The 15,026-nt window shown below is 43.4% G+C and overlaps 1 protein-coding gene across 3 annotated transcripts in view; it reads left to right on the plus strand.

Moving 5' to 3' along the window:
- Nucleotides 1-12,013, plus strand: part of BAIAP2 (BAR/IMD domain containing adaptor protein 2) — a 184,366-nt gene extending 172,353 nt beyond the window's left edge. For all 3 annotated transcript variants that reach the window (XM_077328236.1, XM_077328235.1, XM_077328233.1), the window contains one exon: nt 11,529-12,013. In XM_077328236.1, the coding sequence (XP_077184351.1) occupies nt 11,529-11,598 (70 nt within the window). In that variant the 3' untranslated portion in view covers nt 11,599-12,013. The remainder of the gene's footprint in view (nt 1-11,528) is intronic.
- Nucleotides 12,014-15,026: the final 3,013 nt, after the last annotated feature.

Genomic DNA, 15,026 nt, shown 5'->3' on the forward strand with positions numbered 1-15,026 from the left:
GAGATGCAGTGGGATTCAGAAATCCACTTGTTTGGTTATATTTTCCTGCTCTGGAATCCCCCTTGTAGGAAATGCATAGTCTGATATGCTCTTTTAGCTTCCAGGGCTTCCTGTCCTCTGAGCCCTGTTTGGAAAATGCAAGCTTGTATGAGAAAGAAGTGCCAAGCCAAGTGCTATGAACAGAGAAAAAAAATTGCTGTATTTATACCAAGACCCAGTACCAGCAAAAATAAAAATAGTATCTAAAAAAATTCTCCAAGTATCACTTTCAGGGAAGGCCATCTATTGTTATTGTTGTTTTCAGTCCACAATATGGGACCATTCATAGGTAAGTCCTAACTCTCCTCATTCATCTGGGCAACCATTATGTCAAGTGAGTAATTAATTGTTCTGATTTTAGGAATCAATGATTTTGCTGTGACCATTCTGTGAGCCGTTGACTGAGCATGACCTCAGATCCAATACTCTTTATTAATTGGCTCCTTTCTCCTTGATTTTTACATAGAATGTAACAGTTGCCAAACAACCCAGATCCGAATTCATTGAATTACCTGCCTGACCTTCTCTGCACTCAATAAAATTTAAGACATGTTTCCAAAGTTGGGGTAGCAACCAAGTATTTTTTTAAGCCATATCTAGTTCTTGACATGAGACAGGTCACTTAAAGGAGGTATAGTTTGCTCAGATCTTGTGGGTGCTTCTTTAAATGCCAACCAATTCTCCAGATTTTCCTATTTTCTGAAATCCCTGCCACACAAGAGGAACTGTACTATAACCCCTCCTCAGCCACACATGTGGTATTGCATGCTGGCATCCCAGTGAGGTAACCTCCTAGCATTCATGGATAGAATGCATCCCACCAGTTATACACACACATGATTATGTTTCCCTTCAGAAAGGGACACAGCCTTATTTAAATGAGACCGTGTTCAAGGGGAGCTTGAGAGCTCAATCTGTAATGTTGTAGTTGTTTCTAATAAAAGGTTTCACATTCATGTTGTGTCAGGTTATGCTTCGAGTCAAATGCTTGGAGGACCACTGGGATCATTATCTTGTCTTGTTAGATGCAAAATGTAACTGCATCATTTTTGCAGAACTACCTGTTTATCAGGTAGCTGTCTGTCAAAACCATTGCAGATTTTCCCTACCATCTGAACAGACGTCTTATTCCTAATTATCATTGCATCCTAGGACAATATGGTATATAAAACAAAATCAAGATATTCCCAAGATTACTCTCCCACTTACAAGATTACTCTCCCACTGACCTTAACCTTTTTTGTATTCTCAGCGAGAAAATGGATGATGGTCTTCTCATGGGATCTTTTCAGAAAAGCAGCATTTCAATTGTTTTCTCCAACATGGAAGTGGCAGGGATTGAAAAAGTGATTGTTAGTTTGACATCCAAAGGACATCATGGTTTCCATTACTCAATACTGAACACTGATTTCCTTTGAGGTTCAAGTTAACAATCACTTTTTCATTCAAGAGAAAGAGGAGGCTGCCTGCCTTTGTTGATGATTGGGCTTATGGTGCTCTTATAATTAAAAGGTAAAGGTATCCCCTCTGCAAGCACCGGGTCATATCTGATCCTTGGGAAAGGAATGATTTATACCTCCTACAAGAATGCCATCTATAGGATATTGGTTAGATCTGAATGATCTGATTCTTAAAGGTAAAGGTAAAGGTATCCCCTGTGCAAGCACCGAGTCATGTCTGACCCTTGGGGTGACGCCCTCTAGCGTTCTCATGGCAGACTCAATACGGGGTGGTTTGCCAGTGCCTTCCCCAGTCATTACCGTTTACCCCCAGCAAGCTGGGTACTCATTTTACCGACCTCGGAAGGATGGAAGGCTGAGTCAACCTTGAGCCGGCTGCTGGGATCGAACTCCCAACCTCATGGGCAAAGCTTTCAGATGGCTGCCTTACCACTCTGCGCCACAAGAGGCTCTTGTGCTCTTATATTTACTGTGCTACTATGGTCAGCCTGTGTGCTCTGACATCCTCTACCTTTGAAGAGAATGTGTGTACCGGGGCTGTATTTATTAGATGTGTGTTCTGTACAGTGGTTCTTTAGGGAAACTGAGTTACACACAAATATAAGCTGCCTCTCTCGGACAGTTATAACAGCCAAAGTGTTGGGGAAGAGGTGTTTTTAGAGGATTGCGTTTATAGCAGGGATAGTCAAACTGCAGCCCTCCAGATGTCCATGGGCTACAATTGTAGTCCATGGAATTGTAGTCCATGGACATCTGGAGGGCCGCAGTTTGACTACCCCTGCTTTAGAGCATATTTTTACATCGGTGATCTGATGTAGACATAGATGGTTCAAAGGTTCCTAAGAATTTTAAGGACAAGAGTAGCTCCCTTTTCAGAAAAGAATTGTTTTGGAATTGTACTAGGTACCAGTCTGTATGTTACTTTATTAACCTCATACACTTGGGGATAATGCAGTGTTCTCCAGTGTAGGACCAAATTAGTGCCTCATGTTCTTTCAGCATGGCAAATAAATACATTAATTGTACCCTGAGCCAGTCCAGCATTTTGCCCTCCACATTTGATTTTGTGATGTTGAAATAGTATTCCATAATGTATAGTCACTACTGCCACGTGACTTTCCGCATCATGTGAGACAATTTGTTCTCCTGCATCTAAACATGGAAGGCAATAGGACAAAATGAAAGCATGTAGCAAGCCCTCAAGACAAAGCAGGCAATAAACTCAAGTAAATATTAATTCATGCCACTATCCCCAAGAAAAATCAGGCATAGCATAGAGCAGTTTAGACATTTCTTAAGAGTGGGGAAATGTGTAATGAGGACTTCCATGTGCTGCTTTTAGGCCTGGGCCACAACTTTCAAAAGTGCTCTCTTTTCCAGAACTGTAAGAATCAGATTATGAGCCTCTTGTGGCGCAGAGTGGTAAGGCAGCCGTCTGACAGCTTTGCCCATGAGGCTGGGAGTTCAATACCAGCAGCCGGCTCAAGGTTGACTCAGCCTTCCATCCTTCCGAGGTCGGTAAAATGAGTACCCAGTTTGCTGGGGGGTAAACGGTAATGACTGGGGAAGGCACTGGCAAACCACCCCGTATTGAGTCTGCCAAGAAAACGCTAGAGGGCGTCACCCCAAGGGTCAGACATGACTCGGTGCTTGCACAGGGGATACCTTTACCTTTACCTTTAAGAATCAGATCATTCAGATCTAACCAATATCCTATAGATGGCATTCTTGTAGGAGGTATAAATCATTCCTTTCCTTGTACCATATTCCACCTGATTGTACATTGACGACATCTGGAACAGTGAACCTTCATCTTTGTGGCTTCTGTGCAGACACACATGGGGATTGTGTAGTCGCAGGCCTGCCACAGAAAAGATTTCCAAGCTTTGTAATAGACTAGGAGGACCCCTCTACCTTCTGGTATCCTCCTGCCCAAATGATCACATGTCCAGGAGGAGGGGTGCTACTCCCTCAGTTCTCTTTTTGCCAGTGCAGAGAAAGGATCTCCAGTGTTGTTCTGTTTGTTTTCCCACACCCCATTCTGGAGGCTGAGAATACTTTCTATCAAAAATCATCAATACTCATGTTAGTGAAGAAGAAACTACATTTAAAGAGGAAACGTTCTGTTTTTTCCTCAGGATTAAGTCAACTAACAGGCCATTCTCTGTGCCTAAACTGACTAGGGGTTCACCCAACAGAGCTGCCTGCTCTTAGTGTCATCAGTTTTCCCCTTGAGGGCATGTATGGATAGGGCAGAAGAGCTCTTGAAGGCCTTGGTTGTATGCCTGCCTGAATAAAGGCACATTCCCCCTCTGTGCTGGGGGTTGTGTAGTGGTTAGGAGAATGGACTTCTAATCTCACGTGCTGGGTTTATTCCCCACTTCTTCACATGCAGCCAGCTGGGTGACCTTGGGCTCGCCACAGCACTGATAAAGCCGTTCTGACCGAGCAGTAATATCAGGGCTCTCTCAGCCTCACCCACCTCACAGGGTGTCTGTTATGAGGAGAGGAAAGGGAAGGGGATTGTAGCCACTTTGAGACTCTTTCGGGTAGAGAAAAGCGGCATATAAGAACCAACTTCTTCTTCTTCTTCTTCTTCTTCTTCTTCTTCTTCTTCTTCTTCTTCTTCTTCTTCTTCCTGATTGAGAGAATCCTTCTCCCTCTCTGCCTTCATTCAGAACTGGCCACAAACTTGATGGAGGGTCTTTTTAAAGGGCCTAACTGAAGAAACCTTTTTGATAAGAGTATTTAGCACTTGACTTGACTTGTTTGGACCCATTCTGCCTCTGTAGTTTCAGTGAATGGCTGAAGTTATCTGTTGAGAAATTTAGGACTACTTAAGCTTAAGGCCTGCTATGCTTTTTTTACCACTCACTCTACTAGGACTGCTGTGATTCCAAGGTCAGAACTAGTTTTCTGCTGCTCAGTGCTCCAGGCCAGCTTGCTACTGCCTAGTTTTAAAGGCTGACACACTGACACAGCAACCATGGTCCTCCACCTTGCTGCAGGCTCTCAGACCTGATAGTGAAACCTAAGGAGGTTCTTAGCACAGGTTTGTTTCAAGCACAGGTAGGGTCTCCTGTTGCCATCTCCAGGAGGACCTCGGAAGTGAATAGCAAGTATGTTTTAGAGGCAAGCCTAAGTAGTTCACCTCTTCTAAGGGTTCCCAGATAGGCTTTGGATCCATCAGTGCTGCTGGGACCCCTGAGCTGCCCCTTTTCCCCCATTAACAACGATAACCCTGCAGGAGCCACTTTTATGTGACACTGTTTCTGGTACTGTGTGTAGAATAGTGTTGGACTCGATCTGGAAAACCCAGGTTCAGAAGCCATCTTCTCTGGACACTTGCTGATGTGCAGACTGTAATTACTAACTGATATTATGGTCTCTACTACAAGCCCCTACAAATCTGCTGGATTCCATTGGTCATCTCTGTTGTTCTTCATGGCCTACAGATTACATCACATTTGAACTCTAATTTTACTGTTCATTGTATAAGTGCTGTAAACTTAACTTGATGAGAAATAGAGTTCCCCTACCACACTCTCCCCTTAAGTTGTGAAACTGCAGGTCAATATGGCCTTTTTACTATCCCCATGCAAGGAATTAGTGTTTTGTTTTTAAGGCCACAGAGAGGCTACAAAAGAACAGGTTGCTCTCAATTCCTTGAGTTGCTATTTCTTTCCCTCCTTCGCATCCTGTGATGTCTAAAGGTTGCTCGCATGTTTTTTTTCCTGTGTAAGATGCCAGGTCCCCATTGCTGCCATCTCCTTCTGAAAGAGTTTCTGGTAATCAAAGCCTCTTTCCCACTCTTGGTTCTCCTCCAGGGAGATTTACTCTACAAGAGATGAGACATTTACTGGACTGCTTTTCTTGTACTCAAGTCTTCCTACACTACTTTTGCATATATGTGTCACATGGTTGGCTCAGACTCGAGATCTTCCCCAACTCATCTCTAAAGGGGGCTGCCTGTCTCCCATAACTGCTTTACTCAGGCTGGTGGTACATGTGGTACAAGAAAAACTGCAAATTCAAATGATTCTTATGTATTAAAGTGCAAACCTGAAGAGGCCTATGATTAGGCCCAGATTATATGGCTTATAAGGAGCCTCTTGTGGCACAGGGTGGTGAGGCAGCAGACATGCAGTCTGAAGCTCTGCCCATGAGGCTGGGAGTTCAATACCAGCAGCCGGCTCAAGGTTGACTCAGCCTTCCATCCTTCCAAGGTTGGTAAAATGAGTACCCAGCTTGCTGCTGGGGGGTAAACGGTAATGACTGGGGAAGGCACTGGCAAACCACCCCGTATTGAGTCTGCCATGAAAACGCTAGAGGGCGTCACCCCAAGGGTCAGACATGACCTGGTGCTTGCACAGGGGATACCTTTACCTTTTTATATGGCTTATAGTGCAAATTTTTGTCTGGCTATTTCGTTGATTGATCTCTCAACATCTCCTGTAGACAGGTCCTCTTCCATTCCTGTTGAAGGCTTCCAGTAGTATTCTTCCAGTATTCCCCTTCACTGGGGACTATGCCTTGGCTGTTTTACAAAGTACACAGCACTTAAGAGGGCCCATGGGAGGCTACTATCTCCCCCACTCCAGCTTTTTTGATGGATGGTTATTATTCCTTTCCTGGGGAACTTGACTGAGTTTCCTTTTCTTAGTCTTTAATCAATCCTTATTTTACCAAGATTGTCACCTCTTTTTGGGCTTCCACCGCTTTGTTTTCTGATATCTCTACATATCTATGTCAGGCATCATGTCAGGATTTACTACTTTTAGTGTATATTTTCCATTTCAGAGGGTGCCCAGATGTGTTTTCCTCTTTCTTCCTGAAACAGGCATAACATGTACCTTTCCAGTGGTCTCAGCACTGGTTTTATTTCAAAGGGCTTCCTTTGACTGTGAACTTCTGTAACTGATTGTCATCTTATAGGTCTCCTCCCTATACTGTGTGCAGTTCCTGCTGTAGGCCTGTGTATTCCATTGACTCTTGATGTTCTGCAAAATCAATTGGTCACACCACTAATTTTGCCTAGAACACTAGGCACACATTTTAGTGCAGATACATATGCCACATAATACAGGAATACATTGAAATTATGCCTTAGCTTACTAATGGAAATTAGTTCCCTGATACTCTGATTGGAAGTCTGCATTAATTCACCTCCCCACAATGGGATATTCCTTTGTGCCTCCTTTTCTGACAGTGGCCTCTATCACTGTGGAACATCATATATCCATCACCAACACGGTATGTTTTTATGCCCCCTTCCCCCCAGCTATATGGCTGCCCAGATTTTTCTGCAGGCTGTACAAGGCCCAATTATGGCACATCATGTCCAGCACACCATTCTCCCTTGCCTCATCACTAAGACACACATCCTACTAACAACTCAGTACTGTGATTATGTCCTTTCCTGCATTGTGACAGTATCCTCACACTATTCTAAAGGACAAGAATTGTATCTGTAATACTGGATCTTGGATTGCTAAGTGGAGAGGTTTCTCTACTAAAGCTGTAACAGAGTTATAAGAACCTTGCTTCTTATGCTGTTGATTATATTTTGTCCATTGGTTAGATCAATAACTAACCTTTTTCGTCTTCCTTGTTTGAATTTTAGAAATGTTACAATATGGAGGTATAACTACTTATTTTATTTTGGCACTTCTTTGGTGCTCATTTAGTATGCAGTACTTACTCTCAGTCTCTTTTTTTTTTAGTCAGTATGCAGTACTTCCAACTTTGGTATGGGGACTTTGGTAGTGCTAACCTAGGCCCTCTCCATTCATGAAGTTTCACAAGCTGATGCCCTGGTCTGGATCCCCTACCACTCTCATTCCTCATGTCACATATGGCCAATGTCCTCACACACCCATCCTTGTAGATTGGTGAAAGCTGTTACACTGTGTTCTGAGTGCAAAGCTGTCCAGTGCTACTTCATATATCATGGCTTTCTTTGAAAGAATGCTATTTTTCTTTCTTTGCCATGTTCCAGCATATATTTTATTTATAGAGAGCATGCTGCTGTATTATAAGACAGTTGTGGTTAACAGTCAATTGTGACATTCATCCACTGTCTTGAAGGTGGTCCTCCTTGGTCTCTTCCTTTGAAAGATTTATACCTGCTCCCTTCACATAGTGAAATTGCTAATCTCCCCATGTGGGGCTGCACTGAAGCCACGAAGATGAAAACAAGGTAGTACTTATCTGTAACTTTTGCTCATTGAGTGGTCTTCTGTGCAGACACACATCCCTCCCTCCTGTCCCACTGTGAACTCTCTGGAACCTTAATTTCTGGAGTCTCCAGTAGCGGCATGGAGAGAACTGAGGGAATAGAAGCCCTCCTCCTGGTCATGTGGTCATTTGGGCAGGAAGACACAAAAAGGAAGAGGGGTACTCCTAGAAAGCTTGGAAATCTTTTCCACACCAGGCTTGCAACTGCACAGTCCCCATGTGTGTCTGCACAGAAGACCACTCAATAAAGAACAGGTAAGTGCAACCTTGTTTTCTGCAAGATTCCCAAATGTTCTGTAACACTTGTACAAGTGTGTTTCTGTAAGTGTGTGTCTATGTTATACATTTCCCACATTTTGTATAACATGCATGTGGAAATTAAAACAGGCTTTCTGTTATAGAGAAAAGACTGTGGGGATTAAAATATATTCTTCTTGGCATAAACCCAAAAGATCTGGCCAAACTTCATGCACAATTTGCTGCTGCTGAGCCAAACTCAGTACATTGTTGCCTGTCGATGAGCAGCAGATGCAACACCCCCTCAGATCTCTCTGTGCCAAGACAGATCAGAAATGCATTTAGCTATTGGTTGGAAATGCCTCCTCCACATCCACTCTATATAACCTTAGTCAGGCTCTAGATTTGGCTCTGCTGGAGCAGCCTGCACCTGAAAATGCAGTAGGCCCACAAAAACTATTTGTGAACAAGTGCTTGGGAGAGAAGCAGTTTGCCCTGGAGAGAAGCAAGATGTTCTGGAGGAAGCAGAATGCAAATATCAATAAAATGTGTTTTTTTCCCGGGGTGGGGGTATAACAATAGCTCAATCTGAAAATAGCTCTAGTGGCTTGGGAGACCTGTAAAGTGAACATATAGCCCTAAGATAGCTTCCTCCTCCACAGCAAGCATGCCAAGGAAGCTTACTCCTAGAGAAGATGAGTCCTGGCAAAAGAGGTTTTTTGTTGGTTTTTGTGGGATTATGCCCATGAGGTCATGTAGAGACTGTGTATTTAAGTATGTTCTCATTTCTGGGATATGTCTTTGTTTACAGATTGATTGTGTTACTGGAAGATTCTCTCATGCTTTGTCCCAAAAGCCTTTGTTTTACACTTCTCCTTTGTAACAGTGGCTCACCGAGAACAATAGGTTTAAAAATATTTATTTTTGAAAACTTTACATCACCCTTGATAGCATTCTTGATAGCACTAGATGAAAGTTTCATAGTGAGTCTAGACTCACTTGGTTTCTGGTCTAGACTCACTTGGTTTCTGAGGTCCACCAGCCCTTTGAATATTTTACTGCCTTCCAACTTAATGTTGGAGCACGTTACCGTTGCCATGAGAATGCTGCTAAAGCGTCATTGGTGATTATTGCTACTGAGCTGTATGGATATTGACCTTGTAGAGTGTTAAACTCCATGGACTGGTGTTCATCACCTCTCTTGGCACAGTGGTGGGGTTTGATTCTTCTTGCTGTAAGTACGTGGAGGCTCACTGGCAGAGTGCAAATTGAAGTGTCTTGTTTAAAGGTGGTGTGTTCTGCAGCAGAGGACTGCTGCACTTCCCAGCACTCAGAGAGATGTACATGTGGAATGAGGTGTAGGATCCATGTTCCCAAGGCAAGAGTGGTGGCTGTGTTGGACTCCTCATAATAAAGTGCTGTACAACACTTGGAGTGTAACTGGATACAACAGGAGAGATCTGAGATTAGGATCTCACAAGGTTATATGTTTTTTAAAAACCCAAACTAATTAGTAGCCCCTAGTGAAACTTGTCACTTCAGAGGAGCAATTTAAATGATTGAAAACATGCAGGAAGCATTAAGTATCCCAGCCAGGATTGACCCCGCATGAGGAATTTGCTCCCAGGACAGCCTCTCATTGCTCTTGGGTTTTAGTGCTGCTTCCACATGATTATTGCAGCAACCTGGTGCTCTCAAGTGGCTGGCATGAGTTTTCCCAAGATTTCCTCTGCAATGAAGGAAATTGCCAAAAACTGATTTGTCACGTCTTGTTGTGCTGCACATCAGGGAGCAACCAGGGGCAGGTCTGTGTGGAGGGAGAAATGCGCAGCAGTCTCGGCAGTGTTTGGCTCACCTTTGCACCCGCCCTCCCATCTCCATTTCCCGATTGTGATTTAAAAAAAAAATGATGTGGTCCACGTTGCTGCAGAATTGCAAAGCTACATGCCATATGTTAAAATAAAATGTTCTCACTGTGCATGGTAATTTTGGGATTTGACAGCCAAAACACATTCCTATTTGTGTTTTCGGGCAGTGGGGTAGGAAGAGGGAAAGGGTGTCTGTGTGAGGAAGCGCCATCTCCTGATCAACTAGACATCCATGCTCTTTGTTTTAAAACCTGTGAACAAAATCACTCATCAGGGTCCAGTTACCATGGCCAGCCTACCACAAATCTACCCAAACATAAATAGAGACCATTAAACCAAGAATCCCAAAAAGTGGAGGGAATGTTTTATTGTTGTGGTGTGATCCCACGGCAATGCAGAAGTGTTATTTTAAAAACATGTTTGGGTGTTGTAGTGTTTTTCCATAGCAATGTGGAAATGCACTTTTTAAAGAAAAAAATAAGTTTTCGGGCTTGGGGGAGAACGAAGTTTGAGTCGCCGAAACAATCGCTGTGATGGCATTGGTGGCTTGCGGTGATTGACAAGCCAAGGAGTGGGGGAGAAGTTCAGGTTGTTTTTCCTTTCCACCTTGTCAAGAAGCAAAAAGCCATGATGAGGTGGCGGGATAACGCAGGACGGGTTTCCCACCAGGAAGCTTGCAATCTCGTGGCTTACAAGCACGTTTTTGCAAGCAGGAGGCAGCGTGAGTTTTACATCTCCATGCGGAATTGGTCTCTGACTTCAGAACAGCCTCCTGATGTACTTACTAGCTTAGGAAAAACTTTAAGAGTGCCTAATAATAGAGTTAGTTTCAAAAGACAGCCGTGTTGAGCTCCAGTACACCAGTTAAATTCCAATCCAGTAGTACTTAAAAGACCAAAAAGAGCTTCAGGGTGTAAGCTTGCAAGAATCAAAGTTATTTTTGTCAGACACAAATCTCCACTAGGGTTGGGCCTACCCGAAGCAGCCGTTCGCTCCCGATGCACCCGGCGCCGCACTGCAGGGGGGAGGGGAGGCGCAGGTGTTTGCACACCGGCAGGCGCACACAAGCAGGCATGGAGCTCCCCACCCCCGCGGCATGGCTGCGTTGGGAGCAAACGGCAGCTTCGGACGCCAAAGCACCCAACCCTAATCTCCACTTCTGTTCGACTGTGTCTGCCGATAGGAGCTTTGACTCTTGCAAGTTTACACCTTGAAACTCTTGTTGATCTCTAAGGTGCTCCTGGACTCAAATATAACAATCATGGATTGTGTTGAATCGGATTTTGACCCTCAGTGACATTTTTCTTTCTTTGCACATACTAAAAATGATTGTTTTGGGTGTTGCTCTCCCTCTGAGGAAACCTGTCGCTTTCCATCTGTCCTTATTCTGAAGTGCTCCACACATTTAAGAGCAAAAATGGAAAGAATCATAAAGGCAAGCGCTAAAACATTTAAGACCCAGACCACTTAGGACCACATTGCCTCTCCATATAAAACCATATTTGTGCATGTCTAGTAAAAATTGGTGTATGTTCTTCTCATTGTAATGGGAGTTACGTTCCTCATGAATGTTGTTGGTGCTTCCTTATCCTTGTTCCCACCATTGTCCTGTTGTCCCTGTTCATTGAGGGTCACTCAGTCCCTAAAGCTCATCTCCCTAAAGTTGTGCCTTGCTTTTTCTCTGCAGGAATCCTTTTGCCAACGTTCACCTCAAACCTACGGTGACAAATGACCGTTCAGCTCCCCACATCAGTTGATTCCAGGAACATTGGGCGACGGCGGGTACCTCGCACCTTTTAACCTCCATTTCACCTGTGTTGCATTTCTGTGGTGTCCTTATGCCATTTACATGTCTGTCTTCATACAACTTTATTTTTGTAGCTAGGCTGAATTGTGATGCCCTCTGCTTGAAAAACATTTTTTTATTGGCCTTTAGAACAGAAGAATGACAGAGATCTCAATGAATTATGTAAAGTCTCCATTCTGAATGGAGAAATAGAACTGTGAACCAAGCCTTATATTCTCCCTTTTCCCTGTTATGGACCATAATTCTTTTAAGGGCAGTGAAACTGACCAGTGTGCAGTAATTTATATTCTACTTAGCACATCTCCTGGCCATCCTGTATAAGCACCATCAAAATGTGTGGATTTGAATAAACTGGACCTAGTGATTCCTGTGGTTGTAAAAAGATCCTGTTTATGCTGCCCACTGCCATGAGACAGAACAGTCCAGCAATACACAATCATGCATGAAATACATGACTCCTGCCATGCACAACTCTCCAGCTCTATCACCACCCTATACAGACTCTATACGCCTGTTTTCAACTAATCTGCCTGCTGTATCTCCTGTGGCTTACGCTGGACAACATAGTGTCATAAAACCAGAGATCAAAAATGATTTCAACTTCCTTGCATTTTTAATACTCATGAACAGAGTGCTCAGTGCTGCAGAACTTAGGGGGTCCCCATAGAGTTCTCAAGGCAAGAGATGCTCCAATGTGGTTTGCTATTGCCCGCCTCTGTGTAGAGACCCTTGGACTTTTTTGGTGGTCTCTCATCCAAATACTAACCAGAGCCAATCCTACAATCCTACTTTCAAAACCTGACAAGCTCTAGCTAGCTATCACCATCTAGGTCAGGGCAGAGAAGTATTTACATACTGTGCTATCAGTGCATGCAGATCAATGTATCAGATCTTGTCAGTTCTCAGTAGCAGCAATCACCAAAACAGGATGGAAGCAAACTACTCCTGGCCATTGTGAAGTTGGAAGTGCTCTCTTGACCCTCATTAGGTCATTCTTCTGACTTTACATGCATAGGCTTAGGCTGCCGTTAGAGCCAGCTTTCTGTCTTGTGCCTACTACTTTCTTCCTTTAGGAGTTTTTTCCCCATTGACTAATATTACCACTGAGGCAGAGTTTCACAGGATTTCTCAGTCAAGGCTTTACATTTGGAGAACTGTCAACAAGCCATGTTAGCAAAGGAGGACAGGTTCTAATAGGGGCCCCCTCCACACACACACACAAACACACACACACACATGATTTTTACTACAAGGAAATGATTTGGGTCTCTTTCCTAGTGTCCAGCTTTATCCAGCATCAGTGGTGGTGTATTCCGTCATGACTACTGCTTTCAGGACATCAATCCTGGATCAAAGAGATTGTGTGGTTATTTCTTTCAAATAATGTCTGGGAGATTTGTGCTCTAGCCTGGACAAAGAATAGGACATAGCATTGAAAGGACTGCCAAACAGTTTAAAAACAACAGCACACCAGTTCTAGAAATATAACTTAGTATGATAAATGAATGGTGTTAAAATGTTCTTCATAATCAGCAAAAACAATCATAGTCAACCCATCTGGAGCCAATTCCATGACATGGGAAAATGTCCTGTGATATCCTACAACTGCTGCTGCAAGAAGACATGGATGTATTGCAAGTAACTGCTTGTGGTATCAGATTTATTATATTCCAGCCCCCGCCCAGCAGCCAGAACAGCTGGAGATAGAAGAGACAGATGTTGCATCTTAGAGGAAAGAAAAAGAGGACATAAATGATTAAAACCTACAATTTGTGCTCAGATTGCAGAGTAGCAGCGAGGGTGAGGGCACAAGCATTTTCCTTAAAAATGCCGGTTCAGGAGCAATTCATGCCTCCATGTGTAGGATTTCCACTGTGGAACAGGCTGGAGGGCTTAAGTGTGTCATTTTGCAACAGCAGTGGCTCCTAAAAGTTGTAGCTCCTAAGAGTTAGTGTTTGAGACTTTTAAATTATTTTTTTTTAAGCATTAAAAATCCCATTATGGCAACCACTTCATACCTCACTTGAAGTAGGCTGTTTTTTCAAAATACACTTACCCTTTATAGAGGCCATAGCTGCTTTCTGCTTTACTGCTGCAGACTAGCCTAATAGAATTTGTGAGTTCTAGACTTGTCAGTTGCCAGATTTGGGTGGGCAGCTTCAAAGGAGATAGGCACGCCCACCTGCCCTTGCATCTTGACCAGCAGGAAAAAGGAATGAGCCAGAAAAGTGCCACTCTCACTTCTGTGTAAAAGCCTAGGCGTGATGCCCCCATGGAGGGAAATACTCTGGATTTTCCCCATTCTTTACAGTAATAGCTTCTTTTTCTGAATTTCTAGTGACTTTGTCACATTTTTAAAATAAAACATTTCTCTTAATTCCGATTGCAAAAAATTCAATGGGTTTCTTTTCCTTCGTTCTCTTTATTTTCTACAAGAAAAAAAATGGAAAAAAAGGAATACCTAGTTTAGGATTTGGTCAAATCTGAATGGTGTAAATACGCCTTCACCTTTTCGGATTCAGCCAAAGTCAAAAAGTTTTGGGGTGTTTTATGCAAATGTTGATCGGCACTCCCTCCCAAAAAGCCAATGATGGGCCTAGAGGGTAGGAAGTGGAGGGGCCCCAGGTGAGCATGGACACAGCTATGCCTCCCAACCATATTCTGCATGATCATGTAACTTCTGGGATTTCTTGAAGCCTGAAGAACATTTCAGGGGTTTCTCAATGGTAAAAAAGTTGGGAAAGGCTGTTCTATGGTCTACCTTTGAAGTGGCCATATCTTCCAGCGAAACTTATCTCCGTAGTCTGGAGATGAGTTGCAATTATAGAGTCCTACGTTAGAAATGCTGAAGAAACGGACATACCAGCTGCTGCTCTGCAATTCTTATTTTTATTTCTAATAGAAGACTACTTACAACTACAGGACATTTGATCTGCTCCTATCCTAAGAGCTAAACATTTCTAAGCATTAAAGTCCAGATGCTTTGGTCACTGAAGCAAATATTATCTCTGAGCTAGTCACCTTGTGAAAAGGAGTGACCTGTTAGGCTGTCCCTTGTTCCTTGCTGGTTGACTAATGAGTTTTAGTTGAGAAACAGTTTAAGGGTCAAATTATAAGGAACCTACCCTGACATTGGTTTGAATGGCAGCCCATTGATGGCCTTGGCACCCAAAGAGTTAATAACTTGCCTGCCAGCAAACCACCAAGGGGCTCATAGAAAGCCACAAATCTGCTGACTAGCAAACAGAGTTGCAATTATAGGAGAATTCCAGGCCCCACATTGAGGCTGACCATACCACCTGGTGCCTTCTTGCCAAGCAGAGCAAGCCCTAAAAATTCTAAACAACACAAGCACCTTTTCAAGCAACTGCAATACAT

Source organism: Paroedura picta, chromosome 3 (genome assembly GCF_049243985.1).
Source record: "Paroedura picta isolate Pp20150507F chromosome 3, Ppicta_v3.0, whole genome shotgun sequence".
NCBI classification, from domain to species: Eukaryota; Metazoa; Chordata; class Lepidosauria; order Squamata; family Gekkonidae; genus Paroedura; species Paroedura picta.